Source organism: Tachysurus fulvidraco, chromosome 9 (assembly GCF_022655615.1).
Source record: "Tachysurus fulvidraco isolate hzauxx_2018 chromosome 9, HZAU_PFXX_2.0, whole genome shotgun sequence".
Lineage (NCBI taxonomy): Eukaryota > Metazoa > Chordata > Actinopteri > Siluriformes > Bagridae > Tachysurus > Tachysurus fulvidraco.
The window spans coordinates 11,093,604-11,113,024 of NC_062526.1; the positions used below are offsets into that span (position 1 = coordinate 11,093,604).

Consider the following 19,421-nt stretch of genomic DNA (forward strand, 5'->3'; position numbering starts at 1 on the left):
TGGATAACGTAAGGGGATACAAGCAGCAGATAAGCTGATTGACAGCTTCATTTGCATGCTGTGTTGTTGAGTGGCATTCCCATCAGGTGGTAAGGTAACGGTGAAGGGATCCCAGAGAGACATTCATGCCGCGTGCAATGTAAATGTACGGCTAAATCTTGTCATAGCAATGGATGGTGTTTATTCACGTCCCGCTAAACAGCCCGAGGCCCTGTTAGTGCTCTGTTACTGTAAACAGTGAAGGAACAGGCTTTTAACCCTCACCTCTGCTACATTCATCCACACAAATGATCAGACTGCTGAGGCATTTCGCTGACAGATTCCTCACATGACTAAGCCTCATAGAACCTGATTTACAGACAGAGCGACGACCTTTCCATAAGATGTGAAGCAACTGTACTTTATATATGATTCTCCATTCACATTTCATTATGTGTATCCAGTCTACCAAGGAACAATTTCCATAGAAACTGTACATGTCTAATCTATTTTTTCTATTTATATGACACAAACAGTTGTTAAGTATTTCACTTCATGTCATACTGTGTATGGTTGTACACAGTATACAGTATAATACAAATACATTTTGAATCGGCTTGTCCGTGCACAAATACGCCACCGTATGCATAACTACATGTCTGAGTTGACTGAATTCAGATTCAAATTCAACCCCCTTGTTGTATGATCGGGGTGCGTGTGGTTTAATACACAGCAGTGTCAGGTTGTGTTATATAAAAACATCACATGCATGAATCTCATCCAAGAATAAAATACCATAATATGCACCAAAAGGCTTCTGTTGGCTCCCTGTTTTGATGCATTCAGTGGTGTCCATGAGCAGGAGCTGATAAGATCTCTCGCAGCACAACTCTCTTCATTATTGAATAATTCATCAAAGTAAATGTGTCAGATGAGGACCTGAACCGGCCCGCAGTCTCGTTTTTCCAAGGACTAAGCAGATTCACTTGACTTGCCCAAAGATATAGTGTTTCCTGATGCTTTGTGATCAGGAGGTAAAGTAGACAGATTCCTGTCAGCAGGCAGAGTTTGGTGGTTTTATTCTTAGCAGATTTGAAACAGAGTAAAAAGAATACAGAAATATATTCAAAGCCCTGCTAATATGTTTGTGTGATGGAGTGTATTGCATCTACTGTTTGAGTGTATTGAATGGATCACCAGTAGACAACATGTAGGATTAGAATTCTGGATGTGAATCTGGCTTCCCAAGTCACAATCATGTCATGCTTTATGTTTAAAATGAGCCTTTTTTTGCAGTCGCCTTCTTTGAAAGAAGCCATTAACAATGCACATAGAGAAATAAATCCAAATATAAAAGGTATTTTGGATCTTTATTGTTGCTGCTGTTTCATGAGAAGTTATGTTTTACTACATTGTTTTATAATCTCCCTGCAGAAAAGCTACTCAATCAGCCCCTTTAGGAACAAATGTTCTGGCTAACAGTCTAGAACTCACTGTGACTGTGTGTTTGCAGGCCAACCCAGAGCAGTGGGTAATTCAGGAGCTGGAGGTGGAGAATATCCTGGCAGCGCTGCCAGCTTTTCCCCGAGGAGCACCCCTCCAGCGGGCAAGACGCGCCGCCCAGGCCCTGAGCCGAGCCGCCAATTACTCAGTACTGATGGCCCAACAGCAGGTGCGTGTGCTTAGAGAAAGAAAAGAAAGAAAGAGGGAGACTCACTCACAGCTGTATTGGCTCGTCTGTGTTTGTCTGTCTCTTTCTCTCTCCTCTGCAGCCAGCAGGGTGGTCGTGGTCATGCTTTTGTGTCAGTTATCCTTGTTAATTCCTGTCTTTTCCCCCCATCTTTTTTTTTTCATATCTTCTGTTTCCTGTTCTCACTGCCAAGCCCATGCTCATGCCTCCTCTTTGTGGTAATCTACCCCACTCTGTATGCTAACAGTCTGTCAATGCCAATCAATATTTCATACTAAAATAACCTGACCGGGGCGTTCCTGTCTAAACCTCTTCTGCTTCAACCTCAGGGGTCATCAAACTGTTATTTCAGGAAAAGAGTCCTGATTGTACCTCCCTATTGTAGCCCAAAAGGGCTAAGCTATGAATCATTCATGATACACTCTGCCTGACCAGGAGAAACACAATGATTAATGCAACACTTGTTGTGACGCCTCTCTACAGTCAGGCGCAGCATTGCCCAGGCGCCTTCTGACTCAGGGTTATGGGCCCATTATGCATTTTTAAAGACCTGGCATTTGTGAGAGAGAGCGAGGAAATACACGCTTATAAGAAGGCCATTTCACTTCACCTGTGTGTTATACACTGTGTTCATGAGTTATACACAACTGTTAGACACTGTATTCATGAGATGTCGTGATTGGCTTTAATTGAGGATGGATCATTCTAGGTTAAGATTTTTTTCTATACCTTTTGAGCAAGTCTCTCTAAATGTGCTTCGAGATATTTGCTAGAACACAAAACTTTAACGTAGGATCTGTTTTTCAATAAAAGCCATCTTTTCCAAACAACATCTGGCCTTTTGGCTTGTTATTTGAGATGCGTATTTTTGTCTTCTCTTCTGGGGATGTAGGTGGAAGCTCTTCAGGCAGAGTTGGACTTCCACAGAAGCTTGTACAGCCTGCAGGTCCGGACCATAGAGGAGCTTGTCCAGGGAATCCGACAGGCTTATCGAGCATTCCAGGAGAACATCTCTCAGAGTCTGTGTGTTCCACTGCAAGGTACATTTTCAAAACAATTTGAAGATGGCCACGTGTTTTGGTTTGCAGTGGAAATAACTCTCTTTTTACTGCGGTTGAATTGGTTGATCTAACCTTCAAGCTTCAAACAGCAAGTTCATTAAAGTAACACGAATTAAGATCTAGTCTATTATTAAACAGTTTAACTTTCAATGTAACATGTTGCTGTATAAACTTGCTCTCTCTACTCTCACTATCCATTTTACCTGAAATTATACCAGAGTGTCATTGAATTCCCAAATCTCATTAGTCAGAAATTGTTCATTACAGTTTTCTAGAACATCTGCTGCTGAGTGCTACTGTAGCAAATAACAGCTTTAGATTAATGTGTTCAGTATCATCTTTATAGTTACAGCTCATTCTCAGACACTTCTGTGGCAGATGTTCCTCATAATCTGAGATAAATAATCAACAAAAAAAAAATATATGCATAATCGTTTGATATGTTATATGTTATATGGAATGAGTCTCCAGAGACAGTGCAATGGAAAATAGGCACTGATAACATCCAGGTTGCTCTACAAAAATATAAAAAAAAAAAATCATCTTTATCATGGGGTGAAAACATTAACTTTGCTTTGTACTGGAACTCATCATCATGTTGATCATGTTTTATTCCATACATAGTCCATGATGTAAAAATGAAACAGATATATGCAAAGTAAATTCAATTATATTGAACACTTTATACTGTGTGATTCTGGTGTACAGACCAAATAAAAATGCACTTTTGTACACAATCCATATGACCTCAATTAACTACCACAGAGCTGTATTTTCAATACAACAATCATTGTCAGGCTCCATTCAGAACTCGAATCAGTAATGGCATCAGAAAGCTATCACAGGCTTCTGGAGTGTGGAATAAGGTGACCAGAGTGACAACTAGCACCTTCTTCAACCATTTGGTGTTTTTACAGAGCACACAGTACAAAATGGCACCAAGCACCTAACAACAAACAGGTGATTATTGGCCCATTTTGCTTCACACAAAGTGCTTTTCTAAGCAGTTGAATAATTTGCCTATATGGATGCACCATTCAATTTGAAAAAAGCAGCAGGATAAAAACAGCGTTCAGCAAAAGATCCCGGTGCATCATCTCAGCCCGAACATTTTCTGGAAAGAGTAATTGCGTCTACCTGCAGCCCGCAAACATGCAATTCCAGACATCAGCTATTTCTGCTTAGAACAAACCGCATAATCAGGGCACTGCTGTTTGATAATATTGATCCTGCTGACTGTGGAAATGGGGAAGGGTGGGTTTTTATTTTATCAGACAATTGCTTGAATGAATATATAATATCCCTGAAAAAAAAAACCAGACACACACCTATACATACTGATAGATAGATACATAGATAGATAGATAGATAGATAGAGAGAGAGAGAGAGAGAGAGAGAGAGAGAGAGAGAGAGAGAGAGAGAGAGAGAGAGAGAGTAGTAGGGTATCTCAAGTGCATTCTCTACACCTGGCCATTTTCATCTGCAGCTCAAATGAATACTGTGAGTAGTTTTGCGTGTAGTGTTTTGTATGTGTTTGTGTTTTGGCTTGTGTGAGTGTCTGCAGCAGTACATAAGAACAGCTACTTCAGAAGAAGTCACTCAAGAGGTGATGAAAACAAAGTACTGGTGGGGAGAGGCAGGCATGCATTCCAAAGTGTGTCTATCTAGATGTGTGTGTGTGTGTGTGTGTGTGTGTGTGTGTGTGTGTGTGTGTGTGTGTGTGTGTGTGTGTGTGTGCGTGTGTGTGTGTTTATATAGATGCGTGTGTGAGAGTATGTGTGCGTGTGTGTATAGATGTATCTATATGCAGGTGTGTGTCTGTAGATGTTTGTATATTGACTCTTGCACCTGAAGATGCATTTGTTTTGGAATAGAGCATATACTGTACAGTATAGCCTGGTGCTTGTTCTCTCCATTTCACTGGCACACATAACTCCTCATTAAAAGCCTAATGCTGGACCTCCTGCTTTGTCTCAGCATAATGTAGAGCATTATTTCCCCAGTTCAGTCCCCCATATGGTCAACAGCTCTGCTGTGTTACAGATTGCATCACACCTGGAGCAAGCAATCAAACTGAATATTTTGTGTGTGTGTGTTTGTGTGTGTGTGTGTGTGTGTGTGTGTGTGTGTGTGTGTGTGTGTGTGTGTGTGTGTGTGTGTGTGTGTGTGTGTGTGTGTGTGTGTTTGATGTTGTGTGTGTGTGTGTTTGTGTGACTGTGTGAGTGTGTTTGATTGTATGTATGAGTGTGTGTGTGTGTGTGTGTTTGTGTGAGAGAGAGAGAGAGAGAGAGAGAGAGAGAGAAAGAGATAGTGTATGTGTTTGTCTGTATGTGTGTGAGTGTGTGTGTGTGTGTGTGTGTGTGTGTGTGTGTGTGTGTGTTTGATTGTGTATGTGTGTTTAGACAGACATTAAATGCTAAAAGCCAAAATAATTTACAATAAGTGAATTTGCACACAACCCGATTTTCTGGAAAATTCCTTCAATGATTTGTGTGAATCACAAACAAACTGACAAACTGTCACATGACAACCTCTCATGGTTGCAGTGTTACACTGAACAATTAACACGATATATACTTTTCATTAAAGTCAGCAGAGTGAGTCAAAACCATAGCAAGCATCTAATGATGAGAATCATGTTCAGTATTAAAAACAAAAACGATGTGTCTAACTTCTGCATTCTGTAAACATTTATCCATAACCGCTGTGTTGATGAACAAATCAGTCTTCTATCTCATGTATAGTTCCTCTCATAATTAGACTTGGTTTTTTTTATGTTTAAATGTTAATGTTCCAAGCATGTGGTCTGTCAGCATTTTGTCATCTGTTTAGTGAGGCCATTCAGGAACTGAGACAGAGCAAAACATGTGGACTGTCTGGATTTCCTGAGGCTTGGCTTGGGGAAACACAGCTGTAAGACTTGTGAGGTCACCACAGATCTGCTCTTGCTGTGCGTGGTGCATACCAGAGCCCTGGATCATCATTATACAAGGGGATCCAGAGGCTTTAACATTTTACATATCATGAAAACGCATGAGAACACATTCCCTTCAGTTTTTAAAGACAGATATCTAACATTATTTTTTACTAAACATGGCTAAGAACTGTCTAATTTCCCGAGACAGAAGCCATCTGACCGGCCATAGACTTCTTTGCACAGCTTGCAGGATTATTTTGTTTAGTAACTGCTTTGAAAAAAACAATTGGGATACTGTAAGTAACTGTACAGTAACTGAGACTTTCCATAGATATATTCGTGTAAAGAGAAACTTAGAAAGCTTGCAGCCAGAAAAGTGTCCTGAATTGCCTCACCAAGTGGCAGGGACAAAGAGACCACAAGCTTGGAAGCAACACTAACTTAAAAAAATAAATAAAAGTTTAACTGAAAAACACAATAAATTTCCCTTTAAAGCATAATGTTTCTGTAATATAATGAACCTCTTTTTAAGTCCATATTCAGCAGTGAATAAATTCAAGCAGTTCCGGTGTATTAAGACATAATCAGTACTACAGTCACTGATGTGCGTTTTTAAACATCACTGGTGTCTCTGTGTAATGTTCATCTTGCTCAACGCTCTTCACATAGAATTGCAAATATTCTAGCTCCTCTGTGTTTTGAGCTGAATTAGCCATGCACATCTGAGCCATTCTGTTTGATACGACAGGCTCTTTCACCCCTTTTTTCTCACTTCTTTCTCTCTTTTTTTTTCCTTCCATTTTATCCCAGATGTCCTTTCATGTTATGAGGATCTGAGGAGCACAGCGTCAGAGGCTGCACTTCACCGCTTCCTGTCAGCTTTTAAGAGCAACTTGGCACAAATACGAGAGGCGGTGGATGCCTTCGGCCCTTCAAAGAGCGAAGGTGGATCAATGCCTGTCTCAGACTCTATCTCTCTGTCTCTGTCTCTGTCTCTCTCTCTCTCTCTCTCTCTCTCTCTCTCTCTCTCTCTCTCTCTCTCTCTCTCTCTCTCGCTCACTCTCTTTCACTGTTGAACTGAAATCTACTTTCTAAGCCTCAATCAGTTTGTGATCCTGGGGCCTGTTAAGCATTTAAATTATTCATAATGTCCTAGAAAATTCCCTCAGTTATCCCAGTACTGCGGTTTGTCATACAATTGAGTAAAGCTGAATACTTTTTTTTTTTTAATACAGTAGAGACTTGATTGTAATTGTTTGGATGCCTTTACTTCGAAATGATGAAACCATCACCATTTTTCTTCCACTCTGGCTGCGTCTCTGCATCTGTTTCTTCCATTGCAGAATGATGACTTTCACCGCTGGTAACAACATCACTAAACACACTCTTGTCATCTCCTTGTTCAGCTTCAGGAAAGATCTGAAAATAACTGCTGAATGTAATATTTAGTATGTACAAACTAACAGGTTTTTAATACAACAGAAGGATGCAAACTTTTATATTAAACTCAAGTTACCTATCACACGAAATCACCTTCACCTAATAGATGGCTACAGTCCATCTGAACAGTTAATTGTTTTTCTTTCCTTACCTTTCTCATCCTTTCAGCTCTACCAATTAAGCTATAAACAATAAGCTATAAACAATCCTGCTTAGACAACCTATATTTTTCATATTAGTACACCAAATAGTATTCATCAGGAGTTTACAGAATGAAACTAAAGTAAATTCAAGCCCAAATGAATAAATGTCATTATTCACTATTTCCAATTCCTTTACTTTTTGTCATGTACAATCTTTGTACTTGTCAATATTCTGGCTCCTAATCAGGACAGGAATACAACACCAGGTTTGATTCAGTGAAAATGAGCAGATGGAAGAAAAGCCCTACAGCCTAGGTGTGGCTTTGAATCGCTGTATTTATTTTAAAATGTGTAATGTTTAATACACTGCTGTCTGCTCCACTCCTGTCTTGCAAGTGGTTCCTTCCAGAATCTTCCCGGTCCGAATACAAACCCCTTGTATTTTTCCGTTGCAAACACAGACAACAGCTGTTAAAGGAATTGCACATGCTTTCACACAGAGAGGGGAAAAAGATTCTGGCAGACGGGGTTTTTTTCCCACCCCCTTGAAACCCGCCAACGCTTTCACTAATTTAGTTGCTCCAGTTTCAGCTGTCAGGTTGCATGCAGTATTAACAGATTCGTTAATCCAGTGCTGGAATATCAGAGTGTAATTCACAAGTTTATTATGGTTAGAAGTGGAAAACAGTGCAAAAGAACATCTTGTATGAATAGAAACGTAAAATATTTTGCTTTTTTCCTCTACGTAATACCAGGGGGGAAAAAAGTGAGTTTAATGACTCATTTGCTTAATGTCTACCATGGAAAATGAGGGAAAATAGAATTGGTACATAAATACTTAATAATTTGAGGGAAAAAGTTGCATACCTTTAAGTAAAGAAAACAAAGAACTTTATTTTAGACAAGAAATTAAGTGTGTGTGTGTTAGGTTTTACAGATGCTTTAGGTACAGTAAGTGTAAGGTGTAGATTCCTGGTACCCTGTTGTCCTTTTTTCTTTCTTTATCTCCCGCGATCATCCGCTGCCATCTTTAAATCTGTCGGTTTTGAAGAAGTAATACACAATGTAATGCAACATCATATTATCAGCTAGCTCTAATTGTTGTTTGAACCATCAGTACACTTCTCAGTGCAGAAAGGTCAGTGTAAGCGAAACACCCCATGTAACTTCTGTAACTACTATTCTCTGAATGTTTTTTTTTACTGATTACTGTGCTGCATCTGAGTGCTCCAGACTGGTATATAGTCCAGATTACACCGGAGTGCAAAAATGCAGCACTTTCCTGTGAGTGTGGGAGTAGAGGAGAAGGTGAGAGTGTGGGTGTGAATGAGGGGGGAGACAGGGAAATGCGTACCTGTGGGTGGGAGGAGATGAGGCAGTGAGTGTGATCGTATGGAGTGAGTGAGGGAATGAATGAATTAGTGAGGGAGGGGAATATATGAGAGAGTGGTGCAGTGAGCAAGAGAGTGAAGCAGTGTGTGAGACTGAGGCAGTGAGCAAGAGAGTGAAGCAGTGTGTGAGACTGAGGCAGTGAGCAAGAGAGCAAAGTAGGGTGTGAGAGTGAGGCAGTGAGCGTGAGAGTGAAGTAGTGTGTGAGAGTGAGGCAGTGAGCAAGAGAGCGAAGTAGAGTGTGAGACTGAGGCAGTGAGCAAGAGAGTGAAGTAGTTTGTGAGAGTGAGGCAGTGAGCAGGAGAGTGAAGTAGTTTGTGAGAGTGAGGCAGTGAGCAGGAGAGTGAAGTAGTGTGTGAGAGTGAGGCAGTGAGCAAGAGAGCGAAGTAGAGTGTGAGACTGAGGCAGTGAGCAAGAGAGTGTAGTGTGTGAGAGTGAGGCAGTGAGCAGGAGAGTGAGACAAAACATGAGTCAATAAGCGAAAGAGTGAGGCCATGAGCGATATAGTGGGGCAGTGAGCAGAAGAGTGAGGTAGTGAGTGAGGGAGTGGCAAGGCAGAACATGAGGCAGTAATCGAGAGAGTGAGGCTGTGTGTGAGAGAGTAAGGCAGTGAGCGAGAGAGTGATCATGAGAGTAAAGTAGTGTGTGAAAGTGAGGCAGCATGTGACAGAGTGAGGCAGTGAGTAAGGCAGTGTGTGAAAGAAGGATAGTGTCAGTGTGAGTGAGTGAGTGAGTGAGTGAGTGAGTGAGTGAGAGAAGGATTGTGAAAGAAAGTAATGCAGGGAGGCTGGTATACTGGTGTGACTCAACAAAAAGCTAACACGTGTGAGAGGGTGTGGTGTGAACATAAACAGGCACCTTGTGTTACTGTGTGATTATGTGAAAGTGTGTAGTGATGTGTAATAGCTTGGTATTGTATGGTGAAAGAGTGTGTGTGTGTGTGTGTGTGTGTGTGTGTGTGTGTGTGTGTGTGTGTGTGTGTGTGTGTGTGTGTGTGTGTGTGTGTGTGTGTGTGTGTGTTGTAACAGGAAGTCCTTTATTTGTATATAGGCATGACCAAATATCTCCATAAGGATAGATATATAATTTTTTTAAACAAAAAAATCTTTTATTTCAATATTTTAATTTAGTTAACTGCAAATACAGTTAGGATTAGCTTTAGGTGATGAACACTTAATTAGCAGCCAGCAAAAGACAGAATGTGTATATGTGTGTGTGTGTGTGTGTGTGTGTGTGTGTGTGTGTGTGTGTGTGTGTGTGTGTGTGTGTGTGTGTGTGTGTGTGTGTGAGAGAGAGAGAGAGAACGAGAAGAGAATGTGTATAAGTATATGGTGTGTGTGTGTGTGTGCGTGCGTGTGTGTGTGTGTGTGTCTGAAAGAGAGAGAGAATGTGAATATGTATATATGTGTGTGAGTGTGCGTGTGTGGGCACCACAGTTGGCCCTGGTGTGTGGTTCTGCGAGTGTGTGAGTCACTTCTCCATGCTCTGTGTTGGTGTGTGGTTATGGGTGTGTGACAGACATGGACTGCAGCCCAGACCTCCCCGTGTAGGAGCCCGTGGCAGTGCAAGCCTGATTAGACTCCACTCAGCAGACTTGAGTGTTGACATCAGCCCTTAATAACCACCCACACACACACACACACACACACACACACACACACACACACACACACACACACACACACACTATTACTGCATACTCTTGGATAATAAATGTGACACCCAGGGCTGTGTGACGGTGCTTGTGGCTGCACCTGTCACAAATGTCCCACGCTGTAGCCTGCACACTATAAAGCTCTAAAGTTCACACTTCAACTCATGTTTCTCTACTTTTCCTCTGCTGAATTTAGAGGACATGGTGATAGAGCGCACTGTAAAGAAAGCAATGTCCATGGAATCAAATAAATTTACTGGAATTAAGTCACTATTGAAGTGTTCATAGAGCTACAGGACATCTCACGGACATTTAGGAATTCTTGTTTCATTGCCCCAAGTGAGCATAAAGTGGGAGTTGGTCAGTAAGTTAGAATGATTTTCTGTTGTGAACCTGGCAAAGAATTTCGAGAATACTATACCCGAGCCAATAAAAATCAATAAATAAAATAAATAAGAATATTTGTTTTTAAACATGAACCAGTGCAGCTTTTCTGTGGCAGATCCTCTGCTCCTGCTTTTCCAATCACATGCACTTCTGTAAATTATTTATTTTTTCCATTTTTATTTATTTCTTTTTCCTGACAACATGCCGTGTTTAACGAGAAGTGAACAAAAAACTGAAGGTTTAAAAACAAGTTCAAGGCAGTAGCAGTAATATGAAAAGCCGTGAGAAACAAAACCAATCAAATAAATTGACCGTATTATATATGTAAATAAACTAAGAACTAATTGTCAAGAATTTAAAAAGGTAACCGTTGCAACTTTTAGTAACATTAGTGATGTTTATAGACAAAGAAACAAGCTCTACAACAGTACAAATTTTAGCCGTGCGTTAGACTGTCAACACTTTGCTTATGCAGTAATAAAGAAATAAATATTATAAGAGGCTCCTTTTGTCCAGAGATCATGCTCTCTGATGGACAGAGCTCTGTGCTCTTCAGAAACAATATATTTTTATTAGGTGTCATGGCTTCCTTGCACTTTTAAGTACTGGAAAAATTATTGAAATAGATTTTTGCAGCCATGTATTTGCTTTAGAGTTTAACATGCCCTTTTTTTAAGCTGAATGCATCATGAATATCACTTTAGGTTGGTCTTCTCCTGTAAAACTGATTATTTCTCTGAAAGGTGCTTCAAAAATAAAGATTATTATATTTCTACCATAGCCATGTGAAAGCCATCTTAAACACAAGCCATTGCCCTGCTTCAGTTTCTTCCATCCCAAACACTGGAATGAACAACCTTCATCAGCTTTCCAACTCAAACACCTCCGTTTCTCTCTCTGCACCGTTCCAGCTTTTCCATAGGTGGCCCTGGTTCCTCAGGGCTCTGTCTATGTGTGTGTGTGTGTGTGTGTGTGTGTGTGTGTGTGTGTGTGTGTGTGTGTGTGTGTGTGTGTGTGTGTGTGTGGTCTTCAGCGAGGCAGCCGCTAACCGCCCCAAGCTTTTCCTGTGCAGCTTCTCCCTTACACCTCTCTTTTAGCCTCTCTCTCTGTAAATCTATCTATTGCTCTATTTCTCACCCCTGGTGCCAAGTGCTCAGTCGTTCTCTGCAAAACTGCTCTGACTGGAGACACCGACGGCAAATATTTACACAACGAGCTGGTGGAATGCCGGCTTTTCATGGCCTGACGTGGCTGTGCAGAAGGGGAGCATCGTTGCATTCAGTCATCCATATAATGTTGCCTCTCAGATATTTATGCTGCCTTATGGAGGAGCATCTCTTTAGTCTGGCAAATAAAAGCGAGAGCATGGCATCCAACTGCTGGCTTCAGTTACACCAGGAAAGAATGTGAAGGGAATATTTCAGATCGAATTTTAGTATACTGTGCTTTCATTTATACTCATAATCGTTGATCATTGAATCATCTTCATTAAGTAGAATGTAGATCCTCCGCATCATGCTGCCTAATAGCTGTGTTAGCTAGATAACTGCTTTATGGGGCAAAAGTTTATCTTGCCAGCAAGTATTTTTAACATAATCAGAAGTTAGCTGATTTTAGCTCCCTTTCCAAAAAGAGGGTATTTTCCATCTAATGAAACACCCTGGGATCTTTTATCCACCTGGACACTCTCATCAGCTGCTTTAACAGCTAGGAGAAAACCATTATCTGCTCTTTTCCCAGTCTTCAGCTTTTTAGATTTGGTTGAGTCTTTGCTCATGTTAGCTTCATATTCATGTTCTTGGCTAACAGGAGTGAAACCTGATGTGGTCTTCTGCTGTTGTAGCTCATCCACCTCAAGGTTCAATGGATTTTGCATGTATACTGAGATGATTTTCTGCTCAGCACAGATGCAAAAAGCGCTGAATAAACTTCAGCTCAAACCGATCTTCTCTCATCATCAGATTGTTTCTGGAGCACAGAACTGCTGCGCACTTGATGTTTCAACCCCATTCTTTATAAACTTTATCTTCTGCTGTATATGTGCAAGTGTATTATCTGAAATACTCGACCTCTTCTGGCACCAACAATCATTCTTTGCTACAAGGAAGGGAAAAGGGAAGGTCAAGACGCATCAAGACTCTTCTCTGTTCTGGTACAATTGTGTGGTGGAATGTACTTGGTCTCTGTGTCCGAACAGCTGAGTCTCTGGCCGTCTTCAAACGACGTCTAAAGACCTACCTTTTCCTGAGATACTTAACCTAACACGTGTTTAATTAATTGTCTGTATGCTCTTGGTGTATAACGTCCCAATAGAGTTGTTAGACTGATGGTGTTCATAGTACTCCATGACCTAATGAACCAGTATGGATGTATTCATTGATAGAGACTTCAAAAGCACTTCTGTAAGTCTCTCTTGATCAGTGTGTCTGCTAAATGCCATAAATGTAAACATTAATGCTGTAAGTTTCTAATATTACATGATGTTTGATATAAACATTACTGTAAGTGAAGCTCTTGACCTGATTGGATAACAGGCTTGAATAAGAACAGGGGTCCAGGTATTCTAAACAAAGTCTATCGTATCTGCTTTCGAAACACTGCTTATTCTCTTCTGAAGTAAAGCGAGAAATGTTGAATTCATTTAAAGCCCTCTTTCAACCTTTATTCATGTTGTACAGTGAAGCCAGTAATATTGTCCAAAATATGGCGATAGCAACCCAAAAATTGCACAGCTCTGAATCACATGGATATAAAAGGAAGAATAGATAAGGTGTCTCTTCTCTTCTGACCTTTAAAATGTCAGCTTCAAGGACTGTTCAAACCTTCATTTATCTGCCCTGACTGTTTCAGAGATATGAAAGTACCTTGGCGAAATACAATTTACTTCACAACAGGATGGAGTCCCGAGCTTTTCATTTCAAAGTGAGCTTCTTATCAGTCTGTGTAACATTTCTATAGAACGCATTGTGCTATAGGTGACGGCAGTGGCTAGGTTATCACCCAGTGCATTTCCTTTTGTCTTTAGCTTGTTATCACCATATCTGTGCGTGTCAGTCAATCCAAGGACCTGCCCCTGCACCTGCTTATCTCACAGAGTAGCTCTGTATAAAGTGTAGAGATGATGTGTTAGGGCACTTAACACCCAGTGAGCTGATACGGACTCACCTAGACTTCATACAGGGCTTAAGAGACCTGTGGAATTCAGACTGCTTATGTCATACGAACAGAATGAATAATGGTGATCCTCTCAGTGCAGGAACGATCGTATTCTCAAATCTCACAAAGGATCATGGTTATCACCCAGTGCTTTTCCTATGGGTTGGGGGTGGGGGGTGGGGGTACACTTTTACTAGCATACTAGTAAAAGTGTTACTTCAATTTTCCCAAAGATGGTCATCAGTAGTTTCTAGCAAGTATTAGCTAAGTTACATTACATAGTACTTTTTTTTTTTTAAACATAAAGTCAAGCAACCAAAAAAGACTGTCATTATGTAGTGGATAAACTTGATCGAAAAATAAACATCAACCACCGGCTTTTTAAACCAGAACAGAACAGGTGTCGAAGCGATGTGTTTGGTTTCTCAACAATGAATTAATATTGTGTGTAAAAACTTATAAAAGAGGACAACTCATGTTTTGTTTTTATTAGACTTTCACAATTTTATCTATGGTTCCCTACTTGGTTAAAAAAGGTTCTATACAGATCCCTTGGAGATCGCTGACTCTTTTATATTAAAACAATCCAATAATAAAATATTTGAGTGAGGTGAAATCAGTGCCATTACTGTTTGTGATTTGATAACGCTGTGAAATGTGAAAGGTCATTTTTAGAAAAGAACAAATAGGCAATGAAATTTGTGAAATAATTAAAACTGAAATAATTGAAACATTTCAATAAGATGGAGCAGTTTTGCTGTTATCAATACTACATACGATATATTCATCACACAATGTTAAATACATTTGTTTGAATTATAATAATAAATAAAATATTTATCACTCCCATTAAATTTACTGCCAGCGAGTTAGGGGGTTTTCCATGCAGAAAAGTATTTCCTCTGTTGGTCAGGTGACTTTGCTAAAGCCCTCCTGATGCATACTTCTCCCCATCTGAACAAACTCTTCATTTATCTTCCATTCGTTTTTACACTCCCACCTTTTGCTCTGCCTCTCTGCAAGGAAGAGTGTAATGTAAGTTGAATGTAAACTCTGGATTAAGGCTTTCATGCATGCAGAGAGCTAAAGGTCTATGGAGACTCGTATATTACGTGGTTGCACAGCAGGTTTGTTTGGTGTGAGTGAGTGTTTAGTTTCAGAGCAAATTTATACAAAGCCGCATGGTAACTTTTTTTGTGCCAGGGCTAGAAATGCTGCTGGTGCTGTAGCACTGTAGTACAGTGATGATGATGATGATGATGATGATGATGATGATGATGATGATGATGATGATAGGATGTTTTGGCCTCAAATGCAGGATGAGTGCACTTTAGTTAAAAATAATTATGAACTAAAATTTAAATTAAGTTGCTGAGAGCATTTAATGGCATTTTTACCTCTCAGGGTTTTCCAGTGTTTTTATATTCATATTTCATTTTTAGGCCACAGCTACTCTGAGTTTAAATCCAATTAGAAGTGCAGATACCCAAATTTGGAGATCTAAACAGATACAGACAATATTATTGCATTACACCCCTAATATGGAAGCTTATATATTTAAAATCAGCTTATATCTATAACAAAGTGATTTTTTAAGGGAATGAGATAAATGATTTAACACAATGCTATGTATATTATTATTATTATTATTATTATTATTATTATTATTATTATTATTATTAATTTTATTATTATTCATTCATTTATTTATTTATGTATTTATTTTTAACAATCCTGTGTTTCTGTGTGTGTAGGAGATGTAGCTCTGGCACAGTATGGTCACGATTTCCTGCACACTGTGGAAAAGCTCCTGAAAGAGTGCACAGAGAAGAGAGAGAAATCAGCAAGTCAGCTGCACTCCCTCCAGCAAGAGCAGCATCAGGCCGTTCAGACCCTGCACGTCCTGCAAGCCGAGAGGAAGGAAGTGAGCAAAGAGAAGGCCCAGCTCCAAGCAGCACATCCTGGGAATGCTCAGAGTCCTGAGACTGAGAGTTCTGCTGCTCGTTCTGGAAGTTTGGGAAAATCCACAGCTGCACCTAAAGATCCGTCCACCGCGCAGAGAAACCGAACAATCCGAAGAGCTCTGTCAGTCCATGTCACCAGAAACAGCTCGTCTCCAGAGAGGGGGGTCAACCAGAGGCCAGGCAGGGAGGAAGATAGGCTGAAAAGGAGGAGTTCTTTCAGGAGCAAGAGCAGGAAGGCAGCAGACAGACCTGAGTGGCAAACCTAAACATGTTGAGAGAAAGTCCAACCTCTCTGTTTTCATACTACCCGCCTGTCCTGTGAGAGAGTGAGCTCTTGAATAGTGAGGTGGTTGTGGGGGTACGTCTGGGGGGGGGTATGTTATTCCTAATGCCTGTTAGTAAAGCCTCTCTGGCTACACAACCCTAGTGGTAATAAAAGCACTTAAAGAGCCTTATTCCATCAATGTCAAGCAAAGTCCACGTCTATTTCAAGAGGCGAGAGGACAACAAGCCAGGGGGTATGTTACAGGATCACACAATACCACTCTGTTTTTATTCACTTCCCTCAAAACATCAAGGCAGGTGTGTTTTTTAAAGTTCAACAGGCTCTGCTCTGAGTATAAAGCCCATTTCTGTGTGTTGCTTTTGTTTAGATAGGAGTTTCCTCTGTGTTTATTTAAGCCGTATTGTTTTGTAAGGACCTCAAAAATGAAACCAAGCTGGCAACATGACCAGTTTTACCTTGTTAGTTCTTAGTTCGTGCCCCTGATCAGCTGCTTAACATGACACAATTCTTGTTTCTTCCTTAACAATGCATCACAATAAAAAACAAGTAAAAATGAAGTAAAAAGATCATGTCCTGATTTACTTCCCCCTCCCATAGCTATCAGTGAGCCTCATTTATGAATCTTTTAATTGTAATCATAACCATATTGTGTGTGTGTGTGTGTGTGTGTGTGTGTGTGTGTGTGTGTGTGTGTGTGTGTGTGTGTGTGTGTGTGTGTGTGTGTGTGTGTGTGTGTGTTCACCTATGCTGATCACCTATAAATTAACAAGCAGTCAGGGTGGCAAATTTTAGCTAATCTGTGTTTTCTGTCCAAAATGTAAAAAATTAGTCACATCACAAATACAGTAAATAAAAAAAATGCACTCATTTTCATTTCCCGTTATAAGTCAGGTCTGTGCGTCTTTGCTGATTCTAGCTTCAGCTACTTCACGTTTTCTTTTGTAAAGCGTTGCAATCTCTGAGCTGTTAGATTTGTTTATTGTGCACTTTTGTTGCTTGTTGCCTTTAGTCTACAGGATTCATTGAATATTCATGATGCCTGAATGTTTGTTACTGACACCATTAGCATATTTCTTCCAGATTAGGCCCTCCACCCACAGCAGGTCATAAAAGCGCTCCCCCCTTGAGTCCTCCATCTCACGCTTATTCTACCATACAGTATGACATCTTTGCCATTAGACAGCGGCGTCGTTGTCCTCGTTTTTTTTCTCCTTCTCTTTTCTCTCACTGCTTCGCTCTCCACACAAAGGTAGTCATGGGACACATTAGTCACCTCCATGCATCTGTCTTCCTCTTTGACGGCTTCGATGTGAAAACAAAAGGCAGAAAGACGGAGCGAGAAGATGAGATAAGACGAGTAAAAAACGAATGGAGTCATTCTTCTTTCTTAGTCCTGCAGCTTTTAGATGGAAAAAGTGCTTTCTCTTAAGTCTTTCCTTTCTAAATTTCAATGTCATGCATTATGCATAAGACGCCCTCCTTCGTACACAAACACTTCAGGGCCTGCTTTTACTTTTTCACTCACGTGTCTCTCTCTCTCTCTCTCTCTCTCTCTCTCTCTCTCTCTCTCTCTCTCTATTCAGCTGCTTGACTCTCCTTCCATCCTGCTGCCTATAGGAACATAAATGGCTTGGGATGAGCGATTTCCTCTCTGAACTCTTACTTGATTATTCTGCATTTGTCCTCTATCTTAATTTTTTTTTATACTTCTCTTATGCCTTTTTGCCTCACACGCATTTTTCACAATGAAAACCCATTTAATAAAAACCTCCCACAGGCCATAAATAGAAAAGGCCAAGAGCATCATCAGCCTCAGTCCATTTCTTAAATTACACAGTTCCTGGATTAAAAACAAAAAATGTCTAATCCGGCTCAGGCACGTAAGTGTGATCGGTGACGTGGAGCTTTCAGCAGGTAATAATGGATATCGAATGTTTTGCTTTGAGTTATTTTGCTTCATTTTGGCAGGATTTGTTAAATGGGGATTTTTTTTTCATATTATATATTAAAGATACTGTTTCTTTCAACCTGCTCTCTATCTGTTGTATTTGTTGTATGTGTGATTACCATGGACAAGAATTTTGATCTGTTTCCCTGTACTGAGAAAACAATGTAAAACTTGTTGAATCATCGCTTTTGTATTTATAATGACAGTTTAAGGGCAGGTTCCCCATTTAATTTAGAAATACAGTAACACTTTAAGAGAACATGAATAATCCCACACTAATCCCCGAATTAATACTCACATAAGTATGAGCTAATGTTAAATTAAGGGAAATACTAATCATGAACTAATCAAGAGCTAAGCTTGAGCTTGGGTCTTTTGTTCATGCGTGAATAACAACCACATTATGTAAGGTGTCAGTCCATGTTTGTTAAATGGATTAATTAACACACAGAGCTAAACTCAAACACGCTCGATCTTAGACAAACAGAAACTAATCTTAATATATTAACATTTAAAAATCCAGGTTTCCAATGTTTATAGATAATAGCATCTGCTAAATTTTACTGTATTAATTTCTCTCTTGGGTAAAGGAGCAGAGCCACGGATTTTGTCACCCGGAGCACTTACAGTACTACAGTGGGATTTGAAGAGAAATTGACGGAGAAATGACGCAAAACAAGTTCAATGTAGGATCAAGGAGGTTCAGTGTAAATTATGAAAGTAATCCAACACCATCCAATGATTTTTTGTATGCAGCTGCATATGGCAAATTATATAAACAATTTAAAATGATGCAAGTTTATGTTTGAATGTTAATTAATACATTATTTAACAAACATTTATGTAAGGTGTTTGTTATTCAAGCAAGAATGGAGTAAATATTTTCATTTATGCAACTATCCAATCAGCCAATGTTGGGGTAGCACCTCAAAGCATAAAAAGAATGACTCAAAATGGTCAAGAGCATTAGTTCATGTTTACCTGGTCTTCAGCTATCCAATGTATGTGAGTCTGTGTCCACTGTATCCTCACATTCCTGTTGAATGAATGAATTTATTTGTACTTAATCAGGGGCAATGCACAGAGAACATTAGTCTAAAAAAAGAAGAGATGTCGTGCCAGGTTATAGCAAAAGAATGCTAATTTCCACCTGCAGTCCCTAGAAAGATTTTATTTTGCAAAAGGTCATGAAATACATACAGTATCACACATAGAAACATTATTTCACTCGCATCAATAAAATCACTAAAAACACTCTCCACTTCATAATTTGACAGACGTTATACAAGAAAAAAAAAACCTTACTTCACTCACATTCTAAAATCACTCTCCACTTCATGAATCTGGCACTCACTCACTCACAGTCTACATTGTTCATATCACAGTCATTTAGTGCTCACAAGTTT

General features: G+C 39.9%; 1 protein-coding gene across 3 annotated transcripts in view; it reads left to right on the top strand.

The window, feature by feature from the left end:
* The window catches only part of LOC113637559, a 65,855-nt gene extending 49,232 nt beyond the window's left edge, over window positions 1-16,623 (top strand). For 2 of the 3 annotated variants that reach the window (XM_027138241.2, XM_027138240.2), the window contains 4 exons: window positions 1,493-1,651; window positions 2,562-2,709; window positions 6,459-6,593; window positions 15,572-16,623. In XM_027138241.2, coding sequence (XP_026994042.2) covers window positions 1,493-1,651; window positions 2,562-2,709; window positions 6,459-6,593; window positions 15,572-16,047 — 918 coding nt within the window. In that variant the 3' untranslated portion in view covers window positions 16,048-16,623. The remainder of the gene's footprint in view (window positions 1-1,492; window positions 1,652-2,561; window positions 2,710-6,458; window positions 6,594-15,571) is intronic. The other variant, XM_027138242.2, reaches the window with a different exon arrangement.
* The last annotated feature ends 2,798 nt before the right edge of the window (window positions 16,624-19,421 follow it).